This window comes from Gadus chalcogrammus, chromosome 8, assembly GCF_026213295.1.
Source record: "Gadus chalcogrammus isolate NIFS_2021 chromosome 8, NIFS_Gcha_1.0, whole genome shotgun sequence".
Lineage (NCBI taxonomy): Eukaryota > Metazoa > Chordata > Actinopteri > Gadiformes > Gadidae > Gadus > Gadus chalcogrammus.
This window is the reverse complement of record NC_079419.1, coordinates 4,602,266-4,620,498: the sequence shown is the minus strand read 5'-3', so window position 1 is coordinate 4,620,498 and position 18,233 is coordinate 4,602,266. Positions and strand designations below refer to the sequence as shown.

The following is an 18,233-nucleotide window of genomic DNA, read 5'->3' as shown; positions in this document are numbered from 1 at the left end:
CTATGATGGTATACGATTGTAAATATTATATTATGTAAATAGTAAATAAATACAACAAATAAATGAGCAAATACATTAACTAATAAACAAGTAAAAAAACTCAAATATGATAATACAATTTATATAGGATATTATAGTATGATTGCTCAAAAATAAGACGAGGTAAGATGCCGTCATTTCTTGCATTATACTCGGTGGAAGCATAAGCTGTAAATGCAGCTCAGGTGGGAAAAACAATCGCACGAAAGTAAAGAATAATCAAATAACTCTTTGGCAAATCAGCAGTCAGTAACCTACTGCAGCCTCGGTAACCACACCCCTCCTCATGTTGCAGCAAAACACTGGACATTTCTGTAATGTATTTTCCCAGAATTCCCCAAGCTTATAAAGTGACGACACCAGCGCGTGATGGGGAGTCGCTCCAGAACGGGAACCGACCCTTCGGAACAGCACGCTTTCAAAGACGATTATGCTGAATAGTCGTAGGAAACTAGGCAATCACAATTTACCCACACCGCTCTTCCTTATATGTATTCGACCGATATGTCTCTCAGTCAATAAGATATATTATTATTTTTTATTTTTGGTCTAAATGTCGATTTTAAGTCCATATAAATCAGAGTATTCCGAAATAAAATGCGATTTGGAAAAGCCAATAAGGTGTGAAAATCATCATGCATACAGTCGGTCAAATTAATTAAATTACTCAGTCAACGCCATGGTCGGCTCGACCGACAGCACCCATCCTACCAGCTCGGCTCCGCGTCGCCCATCACGGGACGAAAACAACAAAATAGACAGTTACAGAAAAGGGTGTTAGCCTAGCTTCTACCGCGAAATATACACCGCACATCGCGGCTTCTGCACCGCCAAACACAAGCTCTCCATCCTAACCGACGTACGTTAGTCACCGGGCGACATGAACGCGTTGTTATTCAACGCAGCTGTCCACGGACGATAGCCACATACAGCTAGCTCTGTCCTAGCCTGCCAAGCTAGTCCAATGCCAGCCAATATAAACCAGGTTAGCTAGCGTCACAGCTAGCCACCTCTAGAGGTGCTGTACACATCGGGGATGCGAGTAAACAAAGGTAAGAGCACCGAAACCAGCGACGTACACGTCGTGTGCGGCCGTGGCTTCACATGTCACCGTCCAACCCGGGGCCTGTCTAACCTGACCTGGTCCCTGTCCCCGGCTGGTTTATCAGGATAACTCGGTATATCTGTATTACACAGCCGTAGCTGGGTGTAGCTCCTGGGGGCTAACGCTAGCTGCTAGTTGATAGTCGGTCGCCAGCGCATCCAGGCGGTGTCATTGACTTATGCTACGTGCTAACAGCTGCTACCCCCCCCCCCCCTGCTTCCTTACGGTCCGTGTATAACCACATACGTAACCAGCTAGCTGTACGTGGTTAGTGGGTATTCACAGGTTTTAATCCAGGGACCGATAGATGGAAGAGATGTAACCATCCTAAGGTGTGAAGTGGCTCAGGTAATAGCCTTATTTTAGCCGACATCTGTTAACGCAAGTAAGGTTGTGCCTGAGAGAAGCCCTACAGGGGAACTACTTAGTACGGCTGATCGATACACGTATGTATTTCAATGGACATCAACACTTATTTGATCCATTTATCTGTCTAATGAATCTCGGCTGGGTGCTTCTCAAACGTAGTGTTTTTTTTCCGGGCCCGACCGTTGCGTTGGCTGCAAAGACACTGACAGTCATTGATCATGTGTATGGGTCTTTCTTATAGAATGTATGAATGTACTGTATTTATGGTGTGGTTAAGAATTATAACATCGTTGTTACAGAAGCTTCTCACTCAGCCGATCGTGAACCACCTTACTACGTTGTCGCTTACTTTAGGTCATGACATAAAGCGGGTCAACTTGTCAACACAGTGACTCAGCTGCTCTCACTAATGACATGGTAGAAAATGACATGTTGAAAAGCAACGCAGATAAGGTACGCCATGTCTCTGTAGAAATAGAACTGAAAGTTTTCTTTTGATTGTCGCTTGAGTTGTAAAGTATTCCTGCAACGTGCCAATGCCTCCCCACGAGTCATTTTTTTTTTACACTTGTCCTACTCCTTAGCAAGTAGTTTTTTTCAGAATTTAAATGCAAATTGCTTGTCTTTCTGTTTCTAGGTTGCCTTTGAATGGCTAAATGGTGACGATAGGCAAGCTAGCAGAGCTCTGGAAGATTCAACATGAAGCTGTATGTGTTCCAGGTTAACAATGGCAGCACACTGACATTTGACACAGAGCTTGCTGTGCAAACGTAAGATTTGTATACAATCTTAAAATAACAACCAAAGTTGTAATTCAATATGTTTAATCCACCTAGTGTTGTATATAAGACTCTTGTCTTTTTGCTGTTGCTAGTGTGCTGGACCTCAAACATGCCATCCAGGTCAAATATAAGATTGCAACACAGCATCAAGTGCTGGTTGTCAATGGAGGGGAGTGCATGGCTGCAGAGCGCCGCGTCTGCAGTTACAGCGCTGGAACAGTGAGTTGTCCATCCTTTTTTAAAGTTATATTAGAATTGCTACCATTATCTACATTCAAATCGACGTATTGGGTTATTCTTTGTTGTAAACAGTATATATACTTCAAAATTACTATATTGGTTGGCGCACTGAAACAAGACAAAAAATAATATAAATCTGTTTTATTTTATTTTTATTTTAATGCTTAGGACACAAACCCCATATTCCTGTTCAACAAAGAGATGATCTTGTGCGACCGGGCCCCGACGATCCCCAAGACCACCTTCTCCATCGAGAATGAGATGGAGCTCAAGGTGGAGGAGTCTCTCATGATGCCGGCCGTCTTTCACACCGTGGCCTCGCGAACACAACTCGCAGTGGTAACGATCCCCCTTACGTTTACATTTAGGCCTTTAGCGGTTCATATACACATTCACACACACCGACTGAATCGTCCTCAGTTAAAGAATGATTCAAATTAAGATCTGAACATGCAGTTTTTGCCGAGAGATGATGCTGAAGCTCATGAGTCTTCTCTGCCCCCCTGCAGGAAATGTTTGAGGTGGCCAAGAAGCTCTGTTCTTTCTGTGAGCGGCTGGTTCACGACGAGCATCTCCAGCACCAAGGTTGGGCGGCCATCATGGCCAACCTGGACGACTGCACCCTCTCCTATCAAAAACTGCTCTGGAAATACGAAAGCGCCTACACCAATTATCAACAGGACTTTGAGGAAATCAAATACAAACTCACAAAGTAAGTATGGAGCTGCACTGCGGTGGAATGATGTGGATGTGTTCCAGACGAACGGGTGTAAGGATGTCTAGCCACACCACCCAGCGGGCAACCGACAGATTATTATTATTTTATTTTTTATGCTTCAAAAGCATTCATTTGGTGGAGATTTAATGATGTTATGTTAGTTTCTGCTTGTTAAAATTAATGACATTCCCGATCAGATTGCATATATTGTTGTACATAGAATACATACTACGATTATTTCGCAAAATAGAGCCATAATAGGACCCGTTTTTCAGTTACTCATCTTTGGTTGGTTAACTTCCTTTCAAGTTTCCTTCATTCATGTGTGGAGCTTAGTGCTGGGGATATTGCAAAAAATATTATCAGTTTATTTTTTGATATTAATCACGATATATAATTTGATACTGCTTAAGCCTGAAGAAAGCAGAGTGTTCATTAGTTAAACCATACACTTGTGTTTATTACCATATTTGTGATAAGATAATATTTAATCACATTTAAATATAAACATTTAACTTCACAAACATCTTTTATCTCCCCCCAAAAGAACAATATAAGGTAGCTTGCCTTGTAACCTATTGAAAATAATGTAAATAAAAATAAAAGCTCTGACTTCTTTCACATTAAACTCCTTTAACAGGGCTTCAGAAAACATCTTACATTTTGTAGAGGCACAACCAATACATAAAAAGTAAAAAAGTGGATGAACAAAGGCCCTGGCACATGAACTGAACTTTAATATATAAAATATGAACCATGTAGTGCTTACGTAAGTGCAAAATGAAAACATTGTAAAACCAGATATTATTCTACATAAAATAATGTGTTTAAAACTAAAAGATCTGTGAGTGACTATCACATCAAACTCCTTTGGCATGGAGGCAACAATCTCAAATGTTTGTAGAGGTTTATTTCTGCTGTGTGATTGGCTGTTAGGTAAATCCATATCATATATATATTTTTCATTTATGTCTAATGCTTATCGACGTGAGTTTTATCTCGATTAATAATCGTAATCGAATTATTCCCCAACCCTTGTGGAGCTTCACCTCGAGGAGCAGGGAAATTATTATTTTATTATTAATATATCGACATTTGGGGCCATATTTCCTGTCCGACTCTTCAGGAATAAAGCATTAAAATGCAAAAGCAATTCTTAAAATAATCGTATTGCACGAGGAAGGGCGACAATATGGCGACCATATTTTGTCTATTTCTGATAGTACTTATTCGATTGCCAACAATGTTCTTTGTTTTGCTTGCAGGCTCGGTACTGCGGTCTCCGTCATGGCAAAGATACCTTTGCTGGAATGTCTGACCAGACACAGTTACAGGGAGATCGTCGAGAAGTCCACCTCCACCCCGGACAAGGACTCCGACGAGACGGAGGGGGAGAAGTCCACCGACTCCATCCTCCGCGGCCCTCAGAGACCCACCAAGTTACCCGCGTCCTTCTCAGCCCCCGCGGCAACCGCATCCGGGTCTCCTAGCGACCAGGGAACCAACGAAATGACTGACAGCGGCGGGCTCCGAGCGGCTCTGCAGGAAGAGGAGGACGACGACAGCCCGGAGATGGCACTTCCTCCCAACTTTAATGTAACACTACTGGACTGGATCAATGTACAAGACAGGCCCAACGACGTGGAGTCCGTCGTGAGGAAGTGTTTGGATTCCATCAACCGGGTACGTGGCTCTTTGGTGAATGCGCTCGGCCGCTGTTGAAACGGCCGGATTTATTCCCAGCTTTTCTTTAAAGAAAGCAGGGAGTCCCTATTGATATGATATGTCTTGCAGCTTGACCCGCGGATCATCCAGCCCTTCTTGGCAGATTGCAAAGACACCATTGCCAAATTGGATAATCAAAACATGAAAGCCATCAAAGGGCTTGAAGACCGGTTGTACGCGCTAGACCAAATGATTGCGAGCTGCAAGAAGCTGGTCAACGAACAGAAAGAACTTGCTCAGGTAAGCGGAACAAGGAAGCGGGCGTGTTTTCAAATGCCCCTTATCAAAGGGTGGAAACTCAAAAGAAGCTTGTTTTTTTTCCTTCCTGTTTATCTAGTTCTGCACAGTTGGTACGTAATGCGTGTGCATGTTCTTTTTGCTTTGGAATCTCACAGGGATTCCTGGCCAACCAGAAGCGTGCAGAGAACCTGAAGGATACATCTGTTCTGCCAGACTTGTGTCTGAGTCACGCCAACCAGCTGATGATCATGTTGACCAACCACAGGAAGCTGCTGGACATCAAACAAAAATGCACCACTGCCAAACAAGAACTAGCGAACAATCTCCAAGTCCGACTCAAGTAAAGCATCAAGTCTTTGTTTTTCTTATTTTATTTCCATGGTTAAATGTGATGGGCATGGATTAAAAATAGTAAAATAACAATGTCATATAAGAGAAATGTTTCTACTGCATCCTTAATGAATATCACATTTTAGGGAATATGTCAAATATTATATTAATATGCATCTCATCGTCAGCTGATAAACTCTGTCTCCGAAATACTTTTGGGACAACTAAAGCTTCATTCAGCTGCCGTTAATGCGCCTGCATGGTGATTGGTCACTGCCTCGGACCGAATGACTGTACCCTTGGCAACGTAGCCAAAAGGGGAAATAGATCAACCCATGAAATTAGCTTGAAACAAACCGACAAACTGAAATCCCTTGATATTTCACGGAACATAATTTGAAGTGTTGGATTAGACGGAGCATCGTTTTCTGATGATTGTTACACCTTGATAATCCTTAATAACATTATTGGATGTAAAAAAACGTATTCCTGTTCCCTTTCCCTTAATCCGTCGGTAACTCGATCACAGCCTCTGTGATAACAAGTCATGAACATTGTTTCTCTTTTGTGTGTGTGTGTGTGCGTGTGCTATGACGTCCACCTCAGATGGTGCTGCTACGTGATGCTCCACGCCGACCAGGACGGCGAGAAGCTGCAGGCCTTGTTCCGGCTGCTGGTGGAGCTGTTGGAGCGAGTCAGGGTGGTGGAGGCCCTCAGCACCGTGCCCCAGATGTACTGTCTGGCCGTGGTGGAGGTGGTGCGCAGGAAGATGTTCATACGCCACTACCGAGAGGTACTGTACATTTACCTTTTTAGGGCATTTAGCAGACGCTTTTGTCCAAAGAGCCTTACAATAAGTACATTTGTCAGAAGAAGAGAAACGACAATATGTCCCTGTCGGCCAATTGAATTACAACCTCGGAGTTGGCAGTCGTGTTGTCTCTGTCGGTTCAGTAAGGATGTTCATTGAACCAAGTGCCCAGCGCTAACAATCGCTAGGGTAACACATTCACCGTATGCAACAAAACTAGCTAGGATAAGATGCTACACAATGTTAAGAATTTTTTTTCAGTGCAAGGACGTACAACATACAATAAGTGCATACATTAAGTCCCAGAACGTAGAACATACAATAAGTGCGTACATTAAGTGACGTACAACATGCAATAAGTGCATACATTAAGTGCCAGAACGTACAACATACAATAAGTGCGTACATTAAGTGACGTACAACATGCAATAAGTGCATACATTAAGTGCCAGAACGTACAACATACAATAAGTGCGTACATTAAGTGACGTACAACATGCAATAAGTGCGTACATTAAGTGCCAGAACGTACAACATACAATAAGTGCATACATTAATTGACGTACAAAATGCAATAAGTGCGTACATTAAGTGACGTACAACATGCAATAAGTGCGCACATTTAGTGCCAGAATGTACATACAATACCTCCGTACATTAAGTGCCAGAACGTACAACATACAATAAGTGCGTACATTAATTGACGTACAACATGCAATAAGTGCGTACATTAAGTGACGTACAACATGCAATAAGTGCGCACATTAAGTGCCAGAATGTACAACATGCAATAAGTGCGTACATGAAGTGCCAGAATGTACAACATATAATAAGTGCGTACACTAAGTGTGGTGTGGGGGGGGGGGGGGGGGTGGGGGGGGGGCTATGCAGAGTGTAGGTGAACTCTGAACAACTATACTAGCGAACCGCTGCAATGCGGTGTAGAAACCCTTCAGGCAGGGTCAACAGTGGGGGGGCAGGGGTAGGACAGGACAGCACTCTCTCTGGGGGTTACACCGTCCTAATCTAGGTGGAAAAGTACACCAGAGTTGCCTCTGGCCAACTGAATTACAACTTCGGAATTGGCAGTAACGTTGTTTATTTTCAAATGAGATCTTATTGATTTTCAGCCAATGGAGCTGATTGTTCACTCGGCATATTTTATAGTGTTGCAGTTCCTCACCACACAGATGGGTGAATCGACAATCTTGTTCATTCAATTAATACTGACTTTGTGAATTCATAGAAGGAAAAAGTTGTCACATTTTGGCAGCTTCAATCTTCAGACATGAGCTGAGGGAAAGCTGTCTCCACATGTTTTCATTAAATCATGTTGGGTTTTTATCTTGACTAGAACGTACTGTAATAGGAGTTGAATTGCCAAGAATTCAAACCGTTATGTTCTCTCGCTCTTTTCAGTGGGCTTGTGCTCTTGTCAAAGACGGGAAGCAGCTTTACGAGGCAGAGAAGTTCAAAAGAGAAACGTTTGGGAAGCTCTTTAGTAAGTATGCGTTCACTAGTCCCAGGTGGTTAAAATTGTATGTCTGGTGTAAAATGCGCCCAAAATTGTATTTCCCTTTCTAAATCTTAATTTCTTGCCTTTCAGGGAGGTCGTTCCTCAGAAATCGTCTGTTCAGAGGACTAGATTCCTGGCCTCCGACATCGTTTTGTGTAAGTCTGCATTTCCACACAGAAAAAGTCCATAACGTCCACGGGAACTTTTTTGCAATTTTAATGTAACCGCTGTTGTTCTCAGACACGAAAGCCCAGAAGGTTTGACTACGAGCTTCCTGACATCTCCCTGGAAGATCTGCACTACCTGAAGTCCTGCTGTCCCACCGAGGTGCAACCCTTCCTCATGTGAGTAACGGTCTTGAATCACGCCCATGATAACAGACGTAGATGTGACTGTGATATAGTTTACACCATATGGCCGGGGGAGTTGTCTTGGCTGTCTTTTCTCTTAGGCAACTTATTACTTTATGGATGTATTGAGAAGGATTCTTGATGATAATTCTTGAAATTCTCCTCAAATCCCAACAGCAATCTATTTATCAGAGGCTCTGACCCAAAATAGCAACCAATCTTGTTTTTGTGGCTGTCACTGGCCTGTAATCAGCCCTCATGTTGGTCTACCTCCCAGTGAGGAGGGCTGTAGTAAACACAATAAATCCTGGTTGTCGGAAATTCGACCATCTCTGCAACCAGTTGATGGGGAAATAATGATAAAGAAAAAAATCAACATTCTCTAATCTATTTTATAATTGTATTAATTGGAGGGAGGCCTGAAGAGGGTTTTTTATTTTTGTTTGTACTTTCAAAATCAAGCTTGCTCCGGCTGGCTTGACTAAAGTTGCCTACCCCTAGCTTTATGATGTAAAAATCGTAATTGATAATTGATCATTTCGATGATTTCACCAGTTTAATATTTTACGTGACCTTTCTATAAACGTAGCTCTGGATGTTCCCTCAGGGTTCCCACACTGTGTGACTTCGAGCCTCTGAACCGTCACGTGGCCGTGCTACACCAACTGGTCCAGGCTGCCCAGAGCATGGACGAGATGTCGCGCACCATCACCGACCTGCTGAACGAACAGAGGGTACTACGGAACCACCTCCCGGCTCGCAGAACCCCCTCCCCCTTATCTATGTCTCTGCATCTCCTCTCGGCTCGCAGAACCCCCTCCCCCTTATCTATGTCTCTGGACCACCTCTCGACTCGCAGAACCCCCCCTCCCCCTTATCTATGTCACTCTCTCAGTGGCTGACGGTTCAATTATTAACGATGTACAGATAAAGGGGAAGTAGCCGTTGGGGGAATCGACGTATGGCCATATGCTGCTCTGTTTGCGTGCTCCCATTCTGTGAATTCCATTCAAAGAATATCGTGCTTGACTCAAACAAAAATTCCAAAATGTGTTCAAGATGCGTTTCATATTTTATGTTTAAATAGTGATATAGTGTACCTTATGGGTGGAGGAGTTATCTCAAATATATTTCCTCTAGTTATCTGAATGCATGAATTGAATTGAGATGGAGTCTCGGTCATAATCCTTGTAATCTTCTTCAAATCCCGAAGCGCAACCTATTGATCAATTGCTCTGAATTGCAACATCTTGCTCAATCCAAACACAAATTCCGAAATGTGTTCAAGCTGTGTTTCACATATTGACACGTTAAAATAATCTACTCGTTGGGACCTTCTCCTTCCAGGCCTCCTGCAGCCAGAGCGGCCAGCGATCGGCCGCGATGACCCCGCAGTCCGATGGCACTCCCGGCTCCACCACCCCCACCTCCTCTTCCAAGACGCCCTCCCTCAACCTCAAGAGCCCCTCCGTCCCGGGCCAGCCCCCCCCTCCGGCGGCCCCGGCGCCGGCGGAGGACCTGTCCCCGGACAGCATCGACGCCCAGACCTTCGACTTCGAGACCATCGGCCACCCCAACATGGACCTGGTCCTGCAGCAGGGCTCCCTGGACCTGGACTCCCTGGCCGAGAGCCCCGAGTCGGACTTCATGTCGGCCGTCAACGAGTTTGTGATGGAGGGCGCCGCCCTGTGCTCGCCCGCCGCCCTCAGCGACCCCACCAGCCCCGAGATGATGGTGGAGTCCCTCTACTCGTCGGTCATCAACGCCATCGACAACAAGCGCATCCTGGACTGCACCACGCTGGAGATGGAGAACACCCGGGCGGCGGCGCTGGAGCGGGCGGCGGAGCGGTACCGCGTCGCGGCGGAGGAGTCCCAGGGCGACCTGCGCAGCGTCAAGGACGACCTGCGCCACCTCCGCGGCCTGGTGCTGAAGGAGCAGCGCGACTTCGGCCTCGGCCTCCGGGCCATGTGCCTCGAGGTGTGCGGCGCCGTCGACGGCATGCGGCCGGCCCAGGAGCAGGAGGCCGGCGAGCGCCACCGGCGGGAGCTGCTCCTCCTGCGGCAGGAGCTGGAGGCGCGCGTCCAGGCGCTGACCCGGGAGAACGAGGGCCACGAGGCCGGCGTGAAGGAGGTGCAGAGGGCCATGCTGGAGCTGGAGGCTCTGCTGGACCACAAGCAGGCGGAGCTGGCCCGGCTGGAGGGCGAGGGGGAGCGGCGGGCGCGGGCGGAGGCGGACCACGCGGAGCGGGCGCGAGCCCTGGAGCAGACGGTCCGGGAGCAGGCGGAGGAGATCCAGGGCCTCGCCGCCGCCCGGGGCTCGCTGGAGGGGCAGCTGGAGAGCCTGCGCTCGGCGACGGAGCGGGGCCAGCGGGAGCTCCGCGAGGAGCTGGAGGGGGCGGAGCGCTCGCACCTGAAGGAGCGGGAGGACGAGATGAGGCGGGAGCACGGGGCCCAGCTGGGGCTGCTCTCCGGGCGGCACCGGGAGGCGCAGGAGCAGCTGAGCGAGGCGCACTGCGGCGAGCTGAGCGAGGCGGCCGCCATGCTGGCCGCCGCCCTGGCCGAGAAGGACGGGCGGATCGGCGAGCTGGAGGACCGCGCCTCCGAGCTCGCCGACCTGCGCTGCAAGCTGGAGGTGGAGCTGGCCCTCAAGGAGTCTGAGGCGGAGGAGGTGACGCGGTCGCTGGAGGAGGCGCGGGCGCAGCAGGCGGAGGTGGCGGAGCTCCGGGTGGCGGCGGCGGCGACTGGCGGCCTGCGCACCGAGCTGGCGGCGCTAGGGCAGGAGCTGCGGCGGCGCGGCGAGGAGCACGAGGTGGGCCTCTCGGAGCTCCGGGCCCTGATGCGGCGGGAGAAGGACCACTGCATCTCGGAGCTGGTGGAGCGCCACGAGGTGGAGAGCGGCGGCCTGCGCGCCGATGTCGCCGCCCTGCAGCGGCGGGCGGCCGAGGCGGAGGGGGCCGACGTCGAGCGGCAGGAGAGGGAGAAGGAGCTGGGCCAGAGGGTCGCCGCCCTGCAGCAGGAGAAGGAGGAGCAGCTACGGCGGTCCCAGGAGCAGGAGGCGGAGCTCAGGAGCGCCAGCGCAGACACGCAGGCGGAGAACGACCTGCTGTCCCAGAAACTGCAGGAGGAGGCGGAGCGGCAGCGGCAGGCAGAGGCCCGGCGGGGCAGTGAGAGGGAGGAGGAGGAGGCCTCCAAGGTTCAGGAACTGGAGGCGCAGAAGAAGGAGCTGGAGGCGAGGCTGTTGGACAGAATTCAGAAACTTGAAACTGAACTTCACGAGAGCAAGTCGTCGAGCAGGTACGTGTTCGGGAAGGGAATCTCGTAACATTTATTCCAGAACATTAACGATTTATTTTATTGGTTTCTCTTTCAGTAAAACGGATTAACTACTGCAGTAGTTACTCCGAGTCTATGTTCTGCTCCCTAAAATCACCATTGTGTTAGTTTCTGAGCTAGTACGCGAGTCAAATATCCCCCAAGAGAGGAGGAACTAAGACGGGGATCAAATTTTCCGATCGTATGAAAACCAAAAACAAACGATGCTGTTGATGGTTCAATGTGCTCCCTGTTATCATTCACCGCCTGTGGCTGGGCCATGCCGTCTGTACCATCCAACCCTCCCCTCTGTACCATCCAACCCTCCCCTCTGTACCATCCAACCCTCCCCTCTGTACCATCTATCCCTCCCCTCTGTACCATCCAACCCTCCCCTCTGTACCATCTAACCCTCCCCTCTGTACCATCTAACCCTCCCCTCCGTACCATCTAACCCTCCCCTCCTGATGCGTACCACCTAACCCTCCCCTCCTGCTCCGCGGTGTCGTCCAGGGGGGAGGAGGGCCAGGCCCTGCTGGCGGAGGGTGTCGGTGGCGCCCCGGCCTCGGCCTCCCCGCTGTCCCTGGACTCGGCGCTGCAGGAGAGGCTGCAGCAGGAGCGCGCCTCCCTGCAGAGCCAGATGGAGCTGCTGGAGAGGAGGAAGGACCAGGAGATGCAGAACCTCAAGACGTCACTCATCGCCGAGCAGCAGGTACAGAGAGAGAGAGTGAGAGTGACGGGTCTGAAGAGCTGTCTGGTCTGGACGGGGAGTGACGCACCTGTCGAGTGAAAGGCGCGTCGGCACTGAAGCGTTGAATAAAGGTGGATTAGTTGCGTTTCAATCTGATGATGGAATTTAAACGGCATTTGTTATTTTAAGCTTCGTTATAATTTATTATACAGCCCTCCAGACCAGAGTTCCCGTTGTCCGGTAATTACCGGTCTTTGACCGTAAAAAAAAATGAGGAGGACCGAAAATTCAAAATGTCTCCGGTCAGAATGACCGATTGGAAATAAGTCCCCGTCCACACGGAGCCGAGACGGGCGAAAACGACCCGGTTTCGTTTTATGCGGAACATTCAAGGCGCTGGTTCTCCACAGAAAAAAGTGGAGCGCATCAACCCTGCGCGCATACAGCATGCGCGCTGTATACAAACATTCAGTCATGAGAAGATTCAACCTTTTAAATTTAGCACAAATATTTTTGAATGTGTTAATTTGAATTGTGTTTAAATATGCTGCAGTGGTAATTTGTTTAGCCAATTCATGTAAAACAGTGAGGGTTTTGATTGTAGCGTAGCCTGTGTGATAAAATAAATAAGTTGTTACATTTCGTGCACTCGCTCAAATTGATCGCTATAGACTACCGTAGGTTTATGAACTAAACGACGGCAAGCTAGGGAAAGTCGGCGGCAAGCTTTGCGGAGTACCGGTATTTAACAACCATGGCGTATCAAAATATGATCACACACTTCTTCTTATTTATATAGCCTGCCTATACATTTTTTTAAGTGCAATAAACACGGATAATATCCGACCGATTTTTTTTTCCAATTTGACCGGTAAAATCAAACCTTCCCGGTCACATGACCGGTACCAATTTCTTCTAGCGGAAACACTGCTCCAGACATTTAGTAAACATTGCTTCACGTGTTGACACACGCCCTAAAATGTCAAGTTATTTCTAGCCTTGTTTGTGTAAGCGTGTTTTAGTGCGTGTGTGTGTTTTGGTTGTAATTATAGATGCGTTCATACAACATGGAATGCTGTGGTGGAATGCGGTGGTAACCTTGCGTAAACATGATAGTTGCGTGCAGGGTAATTAAGCACTAGCGGTTGTAATTGAGCGAGACACACTGCCTGTATAACTGTAAATATACTATGTTTAGCGGCTTGGAAGGAAAACAACCAATTCTTATCGTAGAAAGACAGTCAGAAATTGATTGGTCAGCTGCGCCCTCCACAGACTAACTTCAACACGGTGCTGACCCGGGAGAAGATGAAGAAGGAGCAGGTCATCAAGGAGCTCACGGAGAGCCTGAGGAAGGTCAGCCAGCAGCAGGAGACGGACAAAGGTAGGTCCGCCCCCGCCGACCCCGTCTGGAGCCTGTGTGAGGGCCACTCCACCCTCCCCAAGAGGGAGGGAGGGTGGAGTGGCCCCTGTTGGGGGTAGATTCGTATGAGGTCTCCTCCACCCTCCCCAAAGGGAGGGGGAGTAAGTTTGTGCATTAAGGATGCAATAGTACGTTCTAGCTCCACTGCTGAACATCCCTGGTGAACCCCATGCTGACCCGTCTCTCCCCTCTGTCTACCCCTCTCTCCCCCCCGGTCTCCCCCTCCTGTTACTCCCCCCTCTCCCCCCCTCTCCCTCTGTCCCTCCCCTATGTCTCTTCCCCCTCTCCCCATGTCTCTCCCCTCTGTCTCTCCAACTGTCTCCCTCTGTCTCTCCCACGGTCTCCCTCTTTCTCTCCCACGGTCTCCCTCTGTCTCTCCCACTGTCTCCCATTGTCTCTCCCCCTGTCTCCCTCTGTCTCTCCCCCTGTCTCCCTCGGTCTCTCCCCCTGTCTCCCTCGATCTCTCCCTCGGTCTCTCCCACTGTCTGCCTCTGTCTCCCTCAATCTCTCCCACTGTCTCCCTCTGTCTCTCCCACTGTCTCCCTCTGCCTCTCCCCCTGTCTCCCCTTGGTCTCTCCCCCCCGTCCCCCTCCCAGCCCTGATCGAGATGCTGTCGGAGGACCGCGCCAGCGTCATGCAGGAGAAGAAGCACCTGGAGGAGGAGCTGAACCGCATGCGTAGCTCCGCCCTCATCTCCTCCACCTTCATGACCTCGCAGCATCACCCGCCGCCCGCCCACCACCCGGCCCCCCAGGAGCCCTGCGAGGGCGGGGCCACGGCGGCCGGGTACGGGGCCCCCGAGTTCCCGGGCGACCCCGACCGCCTGGCCTCGGTGATGCCGGTGGGGGAGGAGGAGCATGACCGCGTGGAATCGGCCGTGGAGGCCAGCATGGTGGCCATGCAGTAAGAGACTCCGCCCTCACTGAGGAATGAACGCCGTCAGCCCGGCCTCTGTTAGCCCGGCCTCTGTTAGCCCGGCCTCTGTTAGCCTGGCCTCTGTTAGCCCGGTCTCTGTTAGCCCGGCCTCTGTTTAGCCCGGCCTCTGTTTAGCCCGGCCTCTGTTAGCCCGGCCTCTGTTTAGCCCGGCCTCTGTTTAGCCCGGCCTCTGTTTAGCCCGGCCTCTGTTTAGCCCGGCCTCTGTTTAGCCCGGCCTCTGTTTAGCCCGGCTTATGTTTAGCCCGGCTTATGCTTAGCCCGGCTTCTGTCAGCCCGGAACCGATCCATTAAGGACAGTACAGGGCAGTTTAGGGTTAGACAGAGAGAGTCTGTTTTAATGAGTACAATTAATCTGTTTCAGTCTGCCCCTTAAACCCTTGTTGTTGTGATATTGAATGCGAACCTTAATGACAATACACTGATAAGAATTCTTGATATTTCTCAGAGAGAAATATTTGTTTTCTCTCCCTAGTGACACCATTCTGATGACTGAGGAGAAGCAGAGGATAATCCTTCTTGAAAGGGTGAATTCACGACCACTTCTAAACGGCCTGCTTTACACTTTGGCTCTGTACGGCGCAAACGGCTGTCTGTTCCCATGGCCACGTCTAAATCCACGTTTCCCTGTGTTTCCCGCAGACGTTGCACATGAAGGAAGAAGAAAACAAGCGCCTCAGCCAGCGACTGGTAGGTCTCGTTACCGCGTCTTTAATTGGTGCTTTGTACCGGGGTGCTGTGTGGCGCCACCGCCACTGGGTGGCAGTAGCATCAAAGAAACATTGAAAGCCAAAGGCATAAACCAGCCCGGAGTGGAAAAACGCATCATGAGAGTAAATCAATGTAATTTAGAAGCCACTTTGTTTGGGTTTCCTGGGTTGATTTTATCACGGGTAAAATCCTGTGATTTGTCAATCCAGCATATCTATTCAAATGGCTTTGTATAAACCTGAGTTTAACAAAATAATACACACCAAGAGTGATTACCAGTTCAAACCTAGGGCCCTGATGTATCTAAAATTCCTGTTTTTTTTTTCTCCCTCGCACCTAGATGTCCCAGAGCATGTCATCCGTCTCCTCTCGTCACTCGGAGAAGATCGCCATCAGAGAGTAAGTGGACCCACTCAACACCGCGGCGGATGGCTAGGGTGCCGGACTCCCAGAACCAATGGTTCTGGGTTTGATTCCCACATACTGACCTGCATCTCAAACACCACCAAGTCGCTTTCGGAGGAAACACACACACACACACACACACACACACACACACACACACACACACACACACACACACACACACACACACACACACACACACACACACACACACACACACACACTGAAACCCGTTGTGTCTACGTGGGGTCGTCGGTACGGAGGGAACACGATGACCCCGGTCATGCTCACTTCCTGTCTCCCCCCCCCCCCCCCCCCCATCCTGAAGCTTCCAGGTGGGCGACCTGGTGCTCATCATCCTGGACGAGAGGCACGACAACTACGTGCTGTTCACCGTGGGTCCCACCCTCTACTTCCTCCACTCGGAGTCCCTCTCCGCGCTGGACCTAAAGCCAGGTCTGCCTCGCTCGCTCGCTCGCTGCGTCACGCGCTACTGCTGTCGTGTGACACTTTAATCAGGCTGGAACGGGCCGGGATTTGTGGCTGCTAAAAGGGACATTTTTCACTTAGAAAAACGTAAAAAAAAATACAAAATGATCCTATATGTATTTTTTGGTTTACATATTGGGTGTTTATACAATTATTCCATGTATGTATGTATTTATGGGTTATATATTATGTATTTACACGATTATTCTATGTATATGTGTATTTATTGGTTGACATATTGTGTGTTTACACAATTATTCTATGTATGTATTTATGGGTTACATATTGGGTATTTACACAATTATTCTATGTATATATTTACTTATATATATTGTGTGTTTGCATAATTATTCTATCTATGCATATTTATTGTATGCATTTATTTGGTTGTGCATCTTGAAGCTCAACACTCCCCTGCGTTCGTGAGCTTGTAATCGGTCGTGTTCGTTATAATACGAGGTCGTTGTGCGCGGCCGTCATCAATGCCTCGTCTCTCTCCTTACCTCCAGCGTCGGGCACGTCCAGAAGGCCATGGGTGCTCGGGAAGGTGATGGAGAAGGAGTATTGCCAAGCTAAAAAGGTAGAGAACGGACGTAGCCCTCGAGCCCCCCTGCCGTGTGATCCGCTGCTTCCTCTGTGTGTCGTACGTCGGCACTCGGCTGACTCAGCTACCAGCTCGTTGATGTGACCCAGGTGTGTCCCTCCCTCTCTCACTCCAGGCCCAGAACCGCTTCAAAGTCCCCCTGGGAACCAAGTTCTACCGGGTAAAGGCGGTGCCGTGGAACCGGAAGGTCTGATCGGCCGTCTGCGTGCGATGTATGTGACGTATGGATATTGCATACGTTCTCTGAGTTTTGAAGCGAATCTCTACTTCATAATTGAAAGGCGGTGAAAATTGAATGAAGCGTGTCATACTATTTGGTTATTTTATCTTTTCAAAAGGATCCCATCTGCCCTCACTTTTATTCCGTAATCTTTTTCTTTTCTTTTTTACTCGCGTTCATGTGGACCAAACTTTTGCTTTATGAGGCGGTCGCCCTGTTCACTGGTGTACAGGCCTGTGTGTGTGTGTGTGTGTGTGTGTGTGTGTGTGTTAGGATGAACGAAACAAACAAAAAAAAAAGAAAGTATTTGGATGTCGATATTAGTTTCCATTTATCAGCGAATTGTCCTTTATTGTGGTAAATACTGTATCATAATCTGCATAATTCAAAAATGAAAAAGATCCATTTATTATAAATGTTAATGGAGGAATGTTCATGGCATGCATACTGATATTTTTATTTGATTTACTTATCCAGATAAATGTTGTAGTTTGAAATATGTAGTAAAGGCTGTTTGTTACCCACAATGCAGTATGGCGCTCCCGGTAGTCCCGAGACGTATGTTATGAGCGACCGGCCACGGCCCGTCGTCATCGCAATCCTTGAAATGCACTTTCAAATAAACCCCGCCTACCCCCACTCACCCTTGCCCATGCTTTTCTGTTGATTTTCAAAAGGGAAGTCATTGAGCTGTCAGAAATAAGGTGTATATATATATAAAACACAACAGCACACACTTCTCGCGTCATAAACATATTGATATGTAGAAAGGAATAACCATGTGACTTGTGTTTCATCATCATCGGAGGACATTGTACATTATCCATCAGATCACAAATGTAACAATAATGACTGTATTGTAAAAGATATTAGAGTTTTGAAACAATAAAGGTTTGATCCCAAACTTACAAAAGCAGGTGCTGTGTTTGTGAACGACATTGTGTTGAGGTATGCCTTCCTGTACGTCCACTCACAAAAATTGTCACAAAACAATACACAGTAAACGTCTTGTTCCAGAGTGGACATGAGTCCATCTTAAGTCCGTCCCTATCATCAATAATTTAATAAAAGTTATTTTTACAGAATACATTACTCAAAACGTTTTGATGAAAAATCGGATCAATAGCAATACTCAAGCCTTTTGATCCAGAATGTACTTAAGTCCATTCTGGATCTTGGCCGTTTGAGCAAAAGTTTGTATTGCATCAAACTAAATTA

At 48.3% G+C, this 18,233-nt stretch overlaps 1 protein-coding gene across 6 annotated transcripts; it reads left to right on the top strand.

The window, feature by feature from the left end:
• The first annotated feature begins 593 nt into the window (after nucleotides 1-593).
• On the top strand, nucleotides 594-18,233 carry rb1cc1 (RB1-inducible coiled-coil 1). Of its 6 annotated transcripts, none has more exons than XM_056596485.1 (23): nucleotides 594-1,091; nucleotides 2,151-2,283; nucleotides 2,388-2,514; nucleotides 2,704-2,874; nucleotides 3,045-3,247; nucleotides 4,519-4,936; nucleotides 5,048-5,218; nucleotides 5,374-5,558; nucleotides 6,155-6,341; nucleotides 7,779-7,860; nucleotides 7,966-8,030; nucleotides 8,116-8,219; nucleotides 8,833-8,959; nucleotides 9,573-11,521; nucleotides 12,053-12,251; nucleotides 13,506-13,614; nucleotides 14,250-14,556; nucleotides 15,035-15,113; nucleotides 15,229-15,276; nucleotides 15,638-15,696; nucleotides 16,031-16,158; nucleotides 16,701-16,771; nucleotides 16,911-18,233. In XM_056596485.1, exons 2-23 carry the CDS (start codon nucleotides 2,213-2,215, stop codon nucleotides 16,986-16,988), a joined length of 4,938 nt encoding a protein of 1,645 aa, XP_056452460.1. In that variant the 5' UTR covers nucleotides 594-1,091; nucleotides 2,151-2,212; the 3' UTR covers nucleotides 16,989-18,233. The 6 variants fall into 6 exon arrangements, with proteins under 6 accessions (XP_056452460.1, XP_056452466.1, XP_056452463.1 ...); XM_056596491.1 differs by having other exon boundaries at nucleotides 595-1,091; nucleotides 15,062-15,113; XM_056596488.1 differs by lacking the exon at nucleotides 594-1,091 and adding an exon at nucleotides 1,099-1,217.